This window comes from Mus pahari, chromosome 4, assembly GCF_900095145.1.
Source record: "Mus pahari chromosome 4, PAHARI_EIJ_v1.1, whole genome shotgun sequence".
In the NCBI taxonomy this organism is placed as follows: Eukaryota; Metazoa; Chordata; class Mammalia; order Rodentia; family Muridae; genus Mus; species Mus pahari.
This window is the reverse complement of record NC_034593.1, coordinates 76,840,225-76,855,706: the sequence shown is the minus strand read 5'-3', so window position 1 is coordinate 76,855,706 and position 15,482 is coordinate 76,840,225. Positions and strand designations below refer to the sequence as shown.

The window sequence follows — 15,482 nt, the reverse complement described above, 5'->3', positions numbered from 1 at the left end:
CACAGCAATAGAAATCCTAAGACACATGGCAACATTTTGGAAACCACTTACATCACTGGTGTTGACAAACCATGTTATCTCTCCATAGGAAGCAAGTTCCCCATTCACATAACATCGAAGCTCACTGTTCTTCCATCGGTTGTAAATGTGTACTATAGTTACCATGTACCACTGAGTAAGCAAAAACAATGATTCTCTTAGTAATACAACCACATTGATAATAACTAAAATATGGAAGATTTTAATTAAACTTAAAAATAAAATTTGAGTACTTTGACTAGCCCAACATTCAATTTCTAGAACAGTATTTGGGAAAAAAAATCATAGCAGATTAATCTTAATCACTAGATAATTTTTCCAGTGTAATATTATGAAAATTTTCAAATATATCACCATAAATAACTAGTACAATTATTTTCTTTAAATTTTGACCATTTTCCCATAGTTACTTAAATGCATAGTTAAATGCACCTTTGACACATTATTGATGACTCTTTTCTAACTCTAACTTGTATAAAAGAAGACAGTATGAAGTAAGTAACATTTTCTTTTCTCCTCAGTTTCTCATAAAACCTACAAATAACCACACTAGAGAAATGGCTCTATAGTTAAGAGCATTGTCTGCTCTTCCAGAGGTACTGAGTTCTGTTCCCAGAAACCACATGGTGCCTCACCATCTATCTGGGGAATCTGATGCCCTCTTTTCTTCTAGCATCCAGGTATACATGCAGCTTGAGCATTCAAATACATACATACATACATACATACATACATACATACATACATACATACTTTTTTTAAAAACCTACAAACAACTAAATGGTCAGTCATTTTATGACCCAAACCATAGCTGTTAACAGCTACCAAGTAACTTAAACATACTTTGAAAAAGCATAAACAGCTGCAAAACCACACATGGTTAACCCAGTACTCCGCAAGCTGTGTAGCTTCGTAAAGGAGCCGCCTTGAGAAGAGCACATACCTTTTGTGGCTTGAAATCAAATTTCACACAATGTTGAAAGCCTTTTCCTTTTGACTTTATTGAGGTTATAATCAAACAGCCTCCAACAAAATGAGCAGAATAGCCAAGACCTTTGCTGGTTCTAAAACTATGAAGAATAAGTTATTATTTTACCTCCAAATAGTCTCATTTTCAAAATAAGGTGTTAACACTAATCAATTCTAGGAATACATACCAATACAAATATGGTTTATCCTTGTCAACATTAATATTATTTACAGGATCCATTCTAAGCCAGGTATGAAAGGTAAAACCATTCTGGTAAGGCCATCTGGCTATAGGAGGTAATGCAATAGCCTAAAGGAAAGAAATAGAGTTACAAACTTGCTTGAAAAATTTTATGATGGAACTCATAAAAATGAGACTTTACCATGTTATGTCTCTGCTGTGTCGTATTACTTTAAGTTATAAAAAAAAAATCACAAAGCAGACTTTATTTGGAAAAAACTTTTAGTAACTATTAAATCTTCCCAAATAAAATTAGTAAATATTAATTAAATGAAACATTCAGTGTGGTTTCCAAGACCAAACTCATGTGTTCTTCACTATTTTACTACAGAAACAGCCAGAAAGATTCTTATTTAAAGAAATAGTACTGCAATTAAACATGAAATTTGACCAAAAAAATGATAGAGATAGATGGAAAGAGGTTAAAAAAAAGAGGGGGGGGGCTTAGTGTGTGTTATTTTTGTGAACTGTTCATGGAGATGCAAATGTTTAATTGCATCACTAGGGAGGCAGAGTCAGGCAGATCTTTATGTGTTTGAGTCTGAGCTGGTCTAAATGGCAAGTTACAAACCAGCAAGAGCTACATAGTAAAGCTTTGTCTCAAAAAAATTGAAAAAAAATTATATATATATGGCCAAAAATCAAAATATATATGTCTCGAAAGCAGATACACTAGCCAATAAAAACATGGGAAAATGCTCAATATTGCTAGTCATCAGGAACTTATAAACCAATATCTCAATGACAGGGATGGAGGTCTAGTTCAGTAAAGCAGCACTCCATTAGACTATGCAAAGCCCTCAGTTGGCTCCCCAGCACTGGGACAACATCCTCCCCCACACAGAAGAATCCCCTGTATAGAATTAATTAGCATCACCAAGGGGAGAAACTGGAACTCCCAACACTGTTAAGGAGACCAGGTCCTCAAAGTGCTAATCAGAGATCACAAAACCCAGGAATCCTAATTCTAGGGTTATACCCAGTAGAAATAAAAACCTACAACCATATAATCAACTGTACACAAAAACCCTGAGTTACATTAGTCTTCAAGAATCCAAGAGTTACAAATTCAAAATATCCATTAAGTAAAGAGCAACTAAATGTGAAAGGTACACACAACAAACTGTAAAAATCCGTAAGAAAAAATAATAGACTGCTGATACAAGCCATGATATGAATCAAGAATATTACGCTAAGAAAAAAAAAAATCAACCCCATAGACCACATGTTTTATGATAATTATGTATATTCATGGTCCAGAACTGACAAAATCAGAGAAACAGAAAGTAAATTGGTGCCAAGTGTAGAGATTGATGAAAATGTTGTAAAATGGATTGTGGTATACTTTTACAACTTAATACTTTAAATTGTATACTGTAATTGTATGCTATAAATTGTATACTATAAAATATGTGAATACAGTCTCAATTTCTTTAAAAGAATTCACACTATATATTTCAAGCCTTGTTATTAATATAAATTTTATAAGCACTGTATACACATATTCTTTCATATGTATTAAATATGCCAGAACATGAGAAACATCACATACTCATGTAACAATACTTGCAAAACTAAAAGCCACTGATTTTATATGAAGTTGCACTGAACTAAACCTACTCTATTTTCAATGTATGCTAAGGTTTCTTTTACCTAAAATGAGAATAGAAATGAGAGCTTTATTAAAGATAATTTGCCTGTTAACTTACATCTCCCTTTTAAAGCTATCTTTGAAGAAAAGGATGAGTTGCTGGAGTTATTTTAACTTATCCCTTAAAACTTCAAAAGCTATCCAGCTGAACTTGTCCTATTTTCAAGATAAATGCAAGTAACAGAATGGACAGATGTCAACCTCAGAAATCTACAAACAATAAATCTTAGTATCATGCACTAAAAACCAGTTCCTCTTCTGAGAACACTTCTGCATGTCAGAGGTGAATAATAAACTCAATGGCATGGGACTAAAGTGACCTGAAATCTCCAAACCTAGACGCCTAAGGAAAACTCACAAAGGAAAAGAGCCATAAAGGTTTTAAAAGGAAGTCATACATGCTGTGCTGTCACTGTTTGAATTCCACCAATCAACTGAGTGATATGAAACATACCTACAGATTCAGACGCCTATGATGCCAAGGACATAGGATTCTTAGTGGGATGCTAGCGTGAGCAACAAGGCCAGACAAAAGCAAAACAAAATAAGAAAATATCACTAAAGTATTTAGTGTTGTCTTGTTTCATTTTATTTGATGAGACAGGACCTCAGAGAACATACTAGCCTCAAATTCCCTATAGCTGAAGATGACCTTGACCTACTAACCTTCCTAGCACCATCTCCAAGATTTTGAAATTATATGCATGAGCCAAGACCTACAAGTGTCCTTCTAAAGTTCATTTTCTTTTATCAGATAGTGCCTAACTACATAGAACCAAACAAGCAGGCAGGACTTTATGGTTAGCAAAGTAATAAATGAAAGACTAGTTCAGGAAAAGAAAAGATTAAAGATCTTCTAAAAATAACTTAGTATAGGCTGACTGATTCAATAATTAATTGATACAAATATCACTACCATATATAATGATCTTATTTATAAAATATTAAGAACAGAATAGATAAAAGAGCTAAGGATGTAGCTCGGTAATAGTGTGCTTGCCAAGTATATCCAGATGTGGTGGCACACACCTGGAATCCCAGCATTCAAGAGACTCAGGCAGTAAGAGCTCCAGTCTGAGGATAGCCTGAGCTACTGAGAGTGTGACCTTAGCCTGAACTGTAGACAAAGACCTTATCTCAAAAAAAAAAAAAAAATTTAAAAAAAAACTGTACTTTTATAAGAATTTCTTGCAAAACAAGATAATATGCCGCTAAGTTTCAAAGAGTCACTCTTTCTACATACCAGATATTTAAATAAAAAAAAAAAGCAAAATATTCAAAAAGACAGAAAGTCAAAGTGTTACTGGCAACTACTTAAAGTTACAAAGAAAAATTTCACAGACTAATATATATATATATATATATATATATATATATTTGTATGAATGACTGTAATTCCTTTACTGAACCAAGCTTTGAACAGACAGCTTCCCCAAATGTTTTAAACATCAATTTCTCCATCTCCCAAACAGCTAGGGGAAACCTGTTCTAAGGACTGAGCGAGCTCACACAGAAAAGCTTTTGCCTAACACAGAACCTTATGCCAACAGGGAAGAGAAGAGAGACCTGAGCTTGCCTCCTGCGCATGTACTTACTGCAGCACTCTTTCCTGGAAAGTTGAAAAAGGCATCAGGTCCGTACTTCTGAGGCATGTGCTTTAACACAGACAATAATTTCCCAGCATGTGGAGGCTACAAAATAATACTTTATTAATCATTCTGTTCGCTATAGAACAAAACATTTAATAACAGTCATGCTTTAATATATATATAAAATAACTGAATAATACTATGAACTAAAAGGTATATATAAGAACAAACAATGCTATTTTCAAATATCTTAATGATACAATGAATTCTGTAATTTTTGGTAGTACTATACAACACATTTGTTGTTCAGTAAATATAAACAATTCTCACCTCAAACACTTCAAAATTGAACTTTATAAGTCACAAACTACCTCAAACTGCCACCCACTCCTTTATACATCTTAATTTAACAAAGACTAAATAAATCTTACTTACATTCCAATGTACTTTCTAAAAGTCATAATATTTTAACTTCACAACAAACCTACAAGGTGGTTCTGTTATCTCCCTAATTTTACAGAGGAGGACTCTAAAGCAGAGGAGCAGGCTTCAGGTCATACAGTGATCAGAACTCAATCTAACTCTAAAGACCATCATTTTAGCCATAATACTCTCACCAGTTATAGTAAGCTCTCACTCCCCTGTCTCTAATAGAGACCACCTTTAAAATGGTCTACCAGGTCAGATCTGTACCTCCAACTTCATTCTATCCACTGTGCCTTCTCACAAAATTCTTTCAACAACACTGCCTAAGTACAAGCTATTCCTTTTGTTTAAAAGGTGCTCACTAAGCCTACCTCACTCTCCTGCAAACCAAGGAAATCCTTCATACCCTTCAAAGCTCATCTTAATGTCGACTTCCATGGGGCAGTCCTCCCTGAACTCAGAGAACTGATTAAATTTCCCTAGCATATTTCATTCCCTACCATATGCCTCAAATGCACAGCATATATAAAGGGTATATTATATTATATCTGTTTTAATGTTTCTTTGACCCACAAAAATATCTAGTACATGAAACAATCAAGAACTAAAATGAAAATCTCATTAATATTTATAAGGAAAGCCAGGGGCAATCAAATACACATTACCATCTTAATCAGTCTATAAGGAAATACAGTAAAAATATAGGACATCCATTCTTCTTTATTACAAGCTGAAAGCAGGGTCAAACCATAGGTGAAACCATTGGCTTGCTCCCATCTTATTTTGTTTACTAGTCTAAGTTATTATTACTATGTTACGAGTTTAGTAACCTCTTAGCAGTAAATGAAAAACTTCAATCTAAAAATAATTTTTCATCAACCATACCACTCAATTATAAAAGTAAGCTTAATAACAAGTAACTACAATCACATTCACTTTTAAATATATTTCCAAGAAAAATAAAATAATAAAAAATAATGGAAATAGCAAATATGATGGCATTTCTATCTAGAAAAACCATTCCTCAAAATTCCTTTTCCTGTCAGTGAATCAACAACAACAACAAAAATAAGATAACCTCCCCTAGACACTGTTGTAGGATGCTAAACTGGAAAGCCTTTTTAAAAAATTATCATATTTCGTATTACAAATAACCATGATCGTCAGTGCACACGCTCTACACATAAAAATTATTGATTTGTGTGTAGACTTAGATTCGGGGAATTTTCACCCCACTACTATCAAAGTCAAAGGTAGAAGTAGCTGTAGCTAGCATGTAGAACTATAAAGAATTGGTAGTTTAATTTTTACCATTATCTTCTAAGCCCATTCTGATTGTCCTCCTTACCGTAAGCACCTACGTTAACATGTCTAATATTGGTGTTATGCAGTCTGTCAAAACTGTTCCTGTGGACCTATAAAGTAGCTCAGCAGATTAAAGGTGCCTGCTGCCAAGACTGACAACCAGGGTTTGATCCCCAGGACTCACATAGTAGAAGGAGAGAACCAACCCAGGGTGTGTGTCCTCTGACCATCAAACATCGTAATGGTATATGTACACATACACACACACACACACACACACACACACACACACACACACACAAATGTAAAAAGAAAAGTGAATTTTTACAACACATAAATGACTTTATATTATATATACCATTTGGCTGATTGATTCTCTCTTCCTATGTTTTTGCATTTATTTATCTTTTCTGTATAGTATTTTTTCCAATACAATGTATCTTGACCTTAACTCTTCTCCCCCAACTTCTCCCTGATCCTTCCCACCCCGATAACAACCTAGCTTCATGTGTTCTCATTTCCCCCCCCAATAACAAAATTCTAAAGAAAAAATGAAAATCAAATGACAATGAAAAAACAGCAACACAAAAATGGCAAAAACAAAACAAAAATAGACATACACCAAAAAAAAAATAAATAAAAATAAATAAAAATAAAAAAAAGAGCCTACTTTGAGCTAGCCAACTACTCTTGAGTACGATGCCTGCCTTGGAATGTGGGCGATGTACCCAGTGACACTCCATTAGAGAACACTAATTTTCCCTTTACAGCAGGTATGAACTGCAAATGCCTTCTTAGTTAGGGGTGGGACTTTGCAGCTACTTCCCCTTTTCAGTTCTGTATGCTGGTTTTTAGTTGCTATACAATATTTAAATCTAGATAATAGAGGGTAATGGGGGATAAATATGATCAAAATAGATTGTATATATGTATGGAATTGTTAAAGAATAAAAAGTATGTTTAAACTAATCTGAGCATGTTGTATATTTTACCTAGCCACTATCTTCACGATGATCATGCGTGCTGACAATTCACTGCTATCGAAAATAGGGTTCTAAGGTGAGTTGGAGGAATGTAGTAGGGATAAATAAAATCAAAATACCTGTATACATCTACCAGGTTTTCAAAGAGTTAACATATTTTTTAAAAAACAATGTTCAGAGCCGGGTGTGGTGGCACACGCCTTTAATCCCAGCACTCGGGAGGCAGAGGCAGGCAGATTTCTGAGTTCAAGGCCAGCCTGGTCTGAGTTCCAGGACAGCCAGAGCTATACAGAGAAACCCAGTCTCGGGGGGGGGGGGGGGAACAATGTTCAGCTGAGCATCTTCATGTACACTTCCTTGTGGAGCTATGGCCAAGCACTTAGGAAAGTATTATTAATTCACTGGATGCAAGTATATTTTATGTGACTGAGTAGCACTAGATTTCTGTTCACTTTGACCCTACTGATGCTCAGTCCAACCAAACACACAGGTTTATTAACCAGAGTGATCCAACTCTCCTCATCATCATTATATTTTGAATCCATAATATTATAGACAAAAGATAACATGTCAATATTTTTAAATAAATATCCCCATTAATTGTTCTGTATACATAGAACTTCCATGTCTATAAAAATATATCTGTCCACAACCTTCACGATTTCCTTGTTTTTACTTTTTATAACAATACTTTATTATATAAAATATTGATTATATATTCTGGATAAGTTATTTAAACATAGAACAAAATCAAACAGTACACTACCTCTTCCTGATATAACCTAAATAGAAACCTAGACTTACAAACAGCACCATGAAGAATAAAACTGTACAAATGTAAAGAGAAACAAAAAAAAAAAAAAAAAAAACTGTACAAATGTATGCTACAAAAATAATTTTCTGACTTGGAAAAATAGGCAAATTAAAACTATGCCCATTCAGAAATGAAAACACACTAAAACACCTTTCTGAAGTCAACTTATAACTGCACAGAGTAGCACCCAAACAGCATATGAAGGAATCATGGAGACACAAAGGATGAAACCCAAGTGGATGGTCTCAAGGGCTAAAGGACAATGCTACAGATGAAGGCGCTGCAGAGGAAAAACTCCAGAGGCCTGGCTCAGTAACAGCATCACAGCCAACAAGGTGGGGCCAAGATACTGACCTACAGAGATAGAAATCACCCATGCTCCATGAATCAGGTAGGGACCTTCAAGGAGCCAGGCTTCGCTGCTAGTAAGGAGAAGCAGTCCTAGTGTGATAAGCCATTCTAACTCAAAATGGGAAGATTTAAAACAACTCTTAAAAAGCAAAGGGTTTCCTGAAGAAATTCATACATGGCTCTACAAACAGCTTAATAATCTTAACAAAAAAACCTGACAGCAACACATAATTCACCTTATCTAACTATGTCATAAAAGGTAATCTATAACCAGGAAGAAACATCAATGGATAAAATACTGTTCTAGAAATTAGTCTAATTACAGAACCATGCAGATAAGAACACTTGCTGCTACTATTATCATTCTCATCATTGTATTAGTAACACTGTCAAGAACTGAAAGGAAGGTATGGACATAAAAGACTTCTGAGGTGGAGGGAAGCTAGAGAGACAGCATAGTGAGTAAAGCGTTTGGCGCACAAGCATGAAGACCTGGGTTCAGTCCCCAGAATCCACATTTTAAAGGCAATGTGCATAACCAGGCATGATGGCACACACCAGGCAGATAACTGTGAGTTAGATAACTGTGAGACTAGCCTGGCTACATAAGTTTCAGACCAGCTACAATGGGACCCTGTCTTAAAAAGAGAGGGTGGAAAGGAGAGGGAAGGGGAGGGGAGGGGAGAGGAGGGGAGGAGATGCGGGAGGGGAGTGGGGAAGAGAGTGGGGAGGAGAAGGGAAGGAGGGAAAGAAAGAGGTGTGATAGTCCATGCTCATAATCCCAGCAATGGAAAAGTGGAGATAAGCAGATCCTCAGGGCTCACGGGCCAGCTAACCTAGCCTACCTGGCCTGTTCCAGGAAAGTAAAAGATCTCAATAAAGTAACAGTTAGACAGCACCTGAGGAACTACACCTAGGCTGTCCTCTGGACTCCACAAGCAAGTGCACACACATAAACATACCCAGAACACCAAAGAGAACAAGGAAAAGAAAAAGAAAAAGGAAAAACAAAAACAAAAAGGAAAAGAGAAAGAAAAAATTTTAAGTTCATACTAAAACAGTATCTATATAAAACAAAGCTCAAAAATGAGACAAAAAAAGAAAAGAAAAGAAAAAATGAAGAAAAGAGAAACAAAAGCAGAAGACCTCAGTGATCGACAGGACAGTATCAAGAGATCTAACTTAGGTGCTACCAATATACCAGTGTACCTCAGCCAACAGGCACCTGTGTAAGGCTCTGAGTTACACAACCCAAGAACAGACAATGAGGGAAAAAAATCTTTGTAAAGAAATGTTTAACTTAATAAAACTTAAAGTTACCTAAAGTTTGATGCCCTAGATGAGGGCAAAATGAAGAATGAAGGAAGTACTATTCTTAGAAATAAAGACAAATTGCTTTCAAAATTTGATGAAAATTACAAAACCACAAAAAGGAAAAACTAATAATGTAAACACACGGTTTTCTACAAAGGACCGTAATTAAGTTCAGTTACCATTAATATAAAACATTTGAAAAGCACCAGAGAGCTGGAGTGTGCAACATATAAGCTAAAGGATGTAAATTTTAACATGACAAACTGTAGGGCAAAAATACAGATTAAATTTAATAAACCTAAAAACTATAAAGCAGCTGGCTGAACTAAAGATAAAGATCTTTAAAAGTCATAATGGATAGAAACAAAAATGGAGCAAACATTTACTAGTATTCCTCTTAAAAAAAAAATTAGTAAAATTGCTTTTGATAAGGTACTTGGGATTCAAAGCAAGTTCCCCACTACTCATTACAAAAGCCCATCAAATTTATCACATCTAAGGAGGATGGTCTAACCTGCAAAGACCATGCTCCCTGAATACGCTGTGCAAACTGAAGGGCCTTTACCACTCAGAACAGAAGGAAATTGGATGCTATGTAACACATTTTCAACTCCAATAAATACTAGATATATAGTTTTAAAACACCAAATTTAACAAGGATCAAAGTAATTGTCTACCTAGGACACCCAAATAAAAGCAGCTATGCACACAAAAATGCTATTTTGACTGACGGCTTCTCCTCAATTTGACATGTAGCACATGTAGAATAATATCAGTCACTTTACAAGCTACAACTGTGCTTGGGAGGGGAACTTCCAAATACTAGAGCGTCTAGGGCTTATGGTGTTTTATTTTCACTTGTTCTTTTTACCCATTGTCCTTTATCTCCTTGAAGTTTACTGAAGAAAAGCTTTAGTTCTCTAACTGTCAAATTATAGCTGGCCAGCACTCCCAACATGTCAACGAGAAGATCTGAGAAAAAACAAACAAAATGAAATATGTGAGCTATTAATATTTCTAGAGATAAAGAATTAAAATACATGACTCATTTGCAAGTCTGGATACAAGAGTTATAGATACATGCCATGGGGCTGAGAAGATGGTTCAGTGGTTATGAGCAAACACAGCTCTTCCAAAGAACCTGAGTTAAACTCCAGCTCCAAGAATATCTGAGACCTCTGCCCTCTATAGTCATTACACACCCACACATTCCTACACACACACACACACACACACACACACACACACACACACACACACACTCTTAAAATAATGAGTAATATTTTAAACAGATAATGTGCTATATAATCATGGATTTTTTTAAAAATTGCTAAAACAAATTTTAAAGATACAATATTTAAGAATCAAACTATTTCCTTACATATATTTCTATAGAAAAAATTATACCTGCAATCATACTGTCAACTTTCTCAATTTTCCCAAGTACTTTTTCCACGAGGCCTACTTCTGTGCAGACTTGAAGGTTTCGTATGCTCTTCTTCAGAATGGCTGTAAACATGCTCCAGACTTCTGCCTGGCAAGTCACGTCACACTTTTCCAGCAGCTCCAGCATGCACGTGATGCTCTCACCTTCCTGGATAATGAAGTTCATCTCCAAATCAAACTGTCCTCCTACCAGCTTCAGGGAGACAAATGGAAACATAGTTCAGGCATTGTTCTGTATCCATTACCACTATCACTTGCTCCTAAACTTCAAATTAGCAATGACTTGCATCGTTCCATACCCTCCAGCAACAAAAGAGTCAACTTTTTTTAAAAAAATGTATTTATTGTATGTATGTGAGTACAGTGTCGCTGTCTTCAGACATAACAGGAGATGGCATCGGATCCCATTACAGATGTTGTGAGCTACCATGTGAGAATTGAACTCAGGGTCTCTGGAGGAGCAGTCAGTGCTCTTGACCTCTAAATCATCTCTCCAGCCCTTAGTCAACTTTTTTTAAATCTCAAAAATAAAGTCTCTGGAGAAATTTTCAAATCTAGGTAGCACAAAGTGACTTAAGACTTAGAGTATAGAAAATGAAATATTTTCAAAATAACAAATATAGAGTAACTTTAGAAAGCCACTACCAGCTGCATGAAATGATAGTAAAATCTTTTATAAACTTAAGAGGTAAAAGCTTTTCTAGGCTCTTTAGGCCAGATGACACTAATACCAGTGCTTGAGAAGAAACAGGAAGATCAAGAGTTCTGGATCCCCGCATTCACATAACAGCTGACATACAACCATCCTTTATTCCAATTCCAAATAACTGGGCACCGTCTTCTTGCCTCAGAGGATACCAGACACACATATAGTATACTTACATACATGTAGACCAAACACACATACACATAAAATAAAAGTAAACTAATTAAACAAGAAGTCCAGGCATGGTGGTATGGTGATACACCCCTTTGCCAGCGTTCCAGAGGGCAGGTCTCTAAGTTCAAGGCCAGCCTGATCTACTTAACAAACTAGTGAGACCCTATCTAGAAAGAAAGAGAGAAAGAAGAATTAATTAATTAATTCAAGATGATTCATCACTAATTAGCAAATTCAAGGTCAGCTTGGACTACCAAAGACCTTGCCTCAAAAAATTAATTAATTAACTAATTGGGAAAAAAGATTTTGTTAAGATTTCTGGATTTCTCACTGATAAACTTAATATAAATTAAAATTCTGTCCAGGGTCTATAGTTCAGTGATAGAGTGATAGAGTGCTCACCTAGTATGTATAAGTTTCTAAGCTTAATCTTAAGTAATTGAAGGGTGGGGGTACTTAAGTACAAACACAAAAAATCATGAAATCAAAATATAATTACACATTAGAGAAAATCATTCATAATTCATGTTGTAAATATAAATTACTTCCTAAAGAAAAACTTAAAAGTGAAGTTTGAGACAAAGCAATGACTATAATGACTAAAAATGACACCATAACATATGACCAAAACCTCACATTTGTTCACAAAATTAACATTAAAGAGAAAATAAAAATCATGTATGTTATAAAAAGTCCATATCCCTAATAGTGTACATAATAAAATGTACTATGGGCAAGGGGAAACAGATGTAATTGAAGAAATGGGTATGGTATCTGTAGAAGTCCACACAGAAATAGAATGTAAGATTAAAAAGTAACCTCTTTGAACATAAGCATAACTTCTGGTCAGAAAGTACTATAAAGTCTCAGAAAGGCAGCGAATGAGCAATAAATCTCTAAAGTTATGAAATACCAATAACCCTATACAGTGTTACACATAATAAATAACACATTATCCTAAAGTCTAAAGTCACTGTTTAATTAGAGGACAGCCGAAAGAGGAAAGGGTTTATGAAAATCATTTAGACACAACAGTAAGGAAGACAACTTCAGGAACACTTTCTGGTAGACAGAAACTGAAAGTTCTCAACTGGGCATACAAAGGCACTGCCTCAAATGCACACCAACAATAAGGAGATAAACTAACCGACGTAAACAACTTACTACAAAAATAATAAATACAGAGAGAGTTCTAATACTGTGAAATTTTCTTCAACAATTATGTGTCTTCTAGGTAGAACTAAATAGGACAAAAACCTCATTGCAACTAACTTGAGACCTCATCTTCACCTTAATATTCCTTACATCCATCTTTCATTCTGATCTGTATATGTTATCAGCCACAACCATCCTTCCAAGAAGCTATAGAATTAATTTGGGAAGTAATTTCCAAAAAGGCCCCAAATATTTCACCAGCTTCTAAACTGAGATTATATTGTGAAAGCAATATGCAGACAGGTGTTTTAAATATTTTTCCATTGCATTAAATATTAGAAGATATGCCTTTCAAGGAGAAAATTGATGACTAAAATTTGTACATACAAATGTGTGGCATATTTGATATACTGTATGTATGCATATCTATTATACCTAAAAACCAAGCAGAGAGCCTACAGTATGTCAAGTTAACCCTTTCTAATAGTTATTTGAAGCTGATCAACCTTCAAAACAGAAATTTGTCTCCAATGACGGGTATCATACCCAGGCCCAGGCATCGTGGGTTATTATCTGAGAGGCAGTAATGGCTCTGCACTCCAAAATGTAATCTTCCAAATGTCACAGGGAGTTATGAATATCTGAGCAGCCTAATGCACTTTACCAGCCATGAAATGTGAAAATGTAATCTTATTACCTTTTTATGGTTGTATTTTTTGAATAATGTAGCCTGGAAACTGATGTATAGTCTTTTCCTACGTTTTAGCATGATTTGGTCTCCTCTGCTATATAGAACATTTTTCAAAACTCTCCATTTCAACATATTTTAGTCCTGCATGAACTTCATAAACAATTTTTATAGCAACCTTCAGGGTGGCATAACATGCTTTATATAGGTCACAGTTTAATGTATATGATTATAGACCTTTTAAAGTATTTTATTCAAAGAATTCAAATGAACCTTTACAACTTTTGTACCAAGACCTAAATTCAAGCATGGCAATTTTCTTCTCAATTTTTTTATTAATAAAATGCCTTAAATTAAAATTGGTCACTAAAGTAAGTCATTTATTGCTCAAAAAAAATTTTAAAAATACAGGAAAATGAAAAATAAGTATCTTCTCTTCAAAAGATTTATAAAGCTAGAAGACTGTAACTCAACAGCCTGGTAGTCCACAGGGTAGCTGTGCTTACTCTAGACAACTCGATGTAAGCTTGTTAAGTTTCTCCACCATGTAAATGCAAGACCAAGCAAAGTATAATCTTAGTCCCCGCCACTAAATGAATGCTGCTCTATTTCTTGTGACTTGTCCAGTAATGTCTAAATTACTTTTATTCTGAGTTTGTTTATATATAAAAACAAGTCATCAAAAAAGAAAGAAAAAGCCGGGCGTGGTGGCGCATGCCTTTAATCCCAGCACTCAGGAGGCAGAGGCAGGCAGATTTCTGAGTTCGAGGCCAGCCTGTTCTACAGAGTGAGTTCCAGGACAGCCAGGGCTATACAGAAAAACCCTGTCTTGAAAAAACAACAGAAAGAAAGAAAGAAAGAAAGAAAGAAAGAAAGAAAGAAAGAAAGAAAGAAAGAAAGAAAGAAAGAGAGACAGAGACAGAGACAGAGACAGAGACAGAGAAAGAGAAAGAGAAAGAGAAAGAGAAAGAGAAAGAGAAAGAGAAAGAGAAAGAAAAGAGAAAATAAACTAAGAATACAATTTCTTTCCATGTAGAGTGTCACACTCTGACAGGAAAACCGGATAACTCGAGATTAGCACTTTTAAAAAACTAAACATATTTTTGAAGTGAGCAGGATACATAAAAGATACTAACAGAGAGTTAGGGAAAAACACAGTTCTAACTTGTGATGGTTTGTATATGGCTCAGTCAAGGGAGTACCACTATTAGAAAGAAGGTATGTGTGGGCCTGTTGGAGTAGGTGTGCTTACTGTGGGTGTGGGCTTTTAGACGCTCATCCTAACTGCCTGGGAGTCAGTATTCTCCTAGCTGCCTTCAGATGAAGATGTAAAACTCTCACTTCTGCCTGCATCATGCCTGCTAGAGGCTACCATGCTCCCACCTTGATGATAATGGACTGAACCTCTGAACCTGTAAGCCAGCCCAATTAAATGTTGTCTTTATAAGACTTGCCTTGGTGATGGTGTCTGCTCACAGTAGTAAAACCCTAAAACATGACTTGAACTCATTATTTTCTTAGGCTGACCTCAACTTCACAACCCTTCCATTTATCTCAGCCTTGGAATTACAGAGAGAGAGAGAGAGAGAGAGAGAGAGAGAGAGAGAGAGAGAGAGAAGAGAGAGAGAGAG

The 15,482-nt window shown here is 35.4% G+C and overlaps 1 protein-coding gene across 3 annotated transcripts in view; it reads right to left on the bottom strand.

Annotated features, from left to right (window-relative positions):
* Lrba (LPS responsive beige-like anchor protein) overlaps positions 1-15,482 on the bottom strand; it is a 537,266-nt gene that overhangs the window by 469,449 nt on the left and 52,335 nt on the right. For all 3 annotated transcript variants that reach the window (XM_029537235.1, XM_021195949.2, XM_029537234.1), the window contains exons 3-8: positions 11,090-11,321; positions 10,554-10,654; positions 4,496-4,591; positions 1,197-1,318; positions 983-1,109; positions 52-171 (exon numbers count right to left, since the gene is read on the bottom strand). In XM_029537235.1, the coding sequence (XP_029393095.1) occupies positions 52-171; positions 983-1,109; positions 1,197-1,318; positions 4,496-4,591; positions 10,554-10,654; positions 11,090-11,321 (798 nt within the window). The remainder of the gene's footprint in view (positions 1-51; positions 172-982; positions 1,110-1,196; positions 1,319-4,495; positions 4,592-10,553; positions 10,655-11,089; positions 11,322-15,482) is intronic.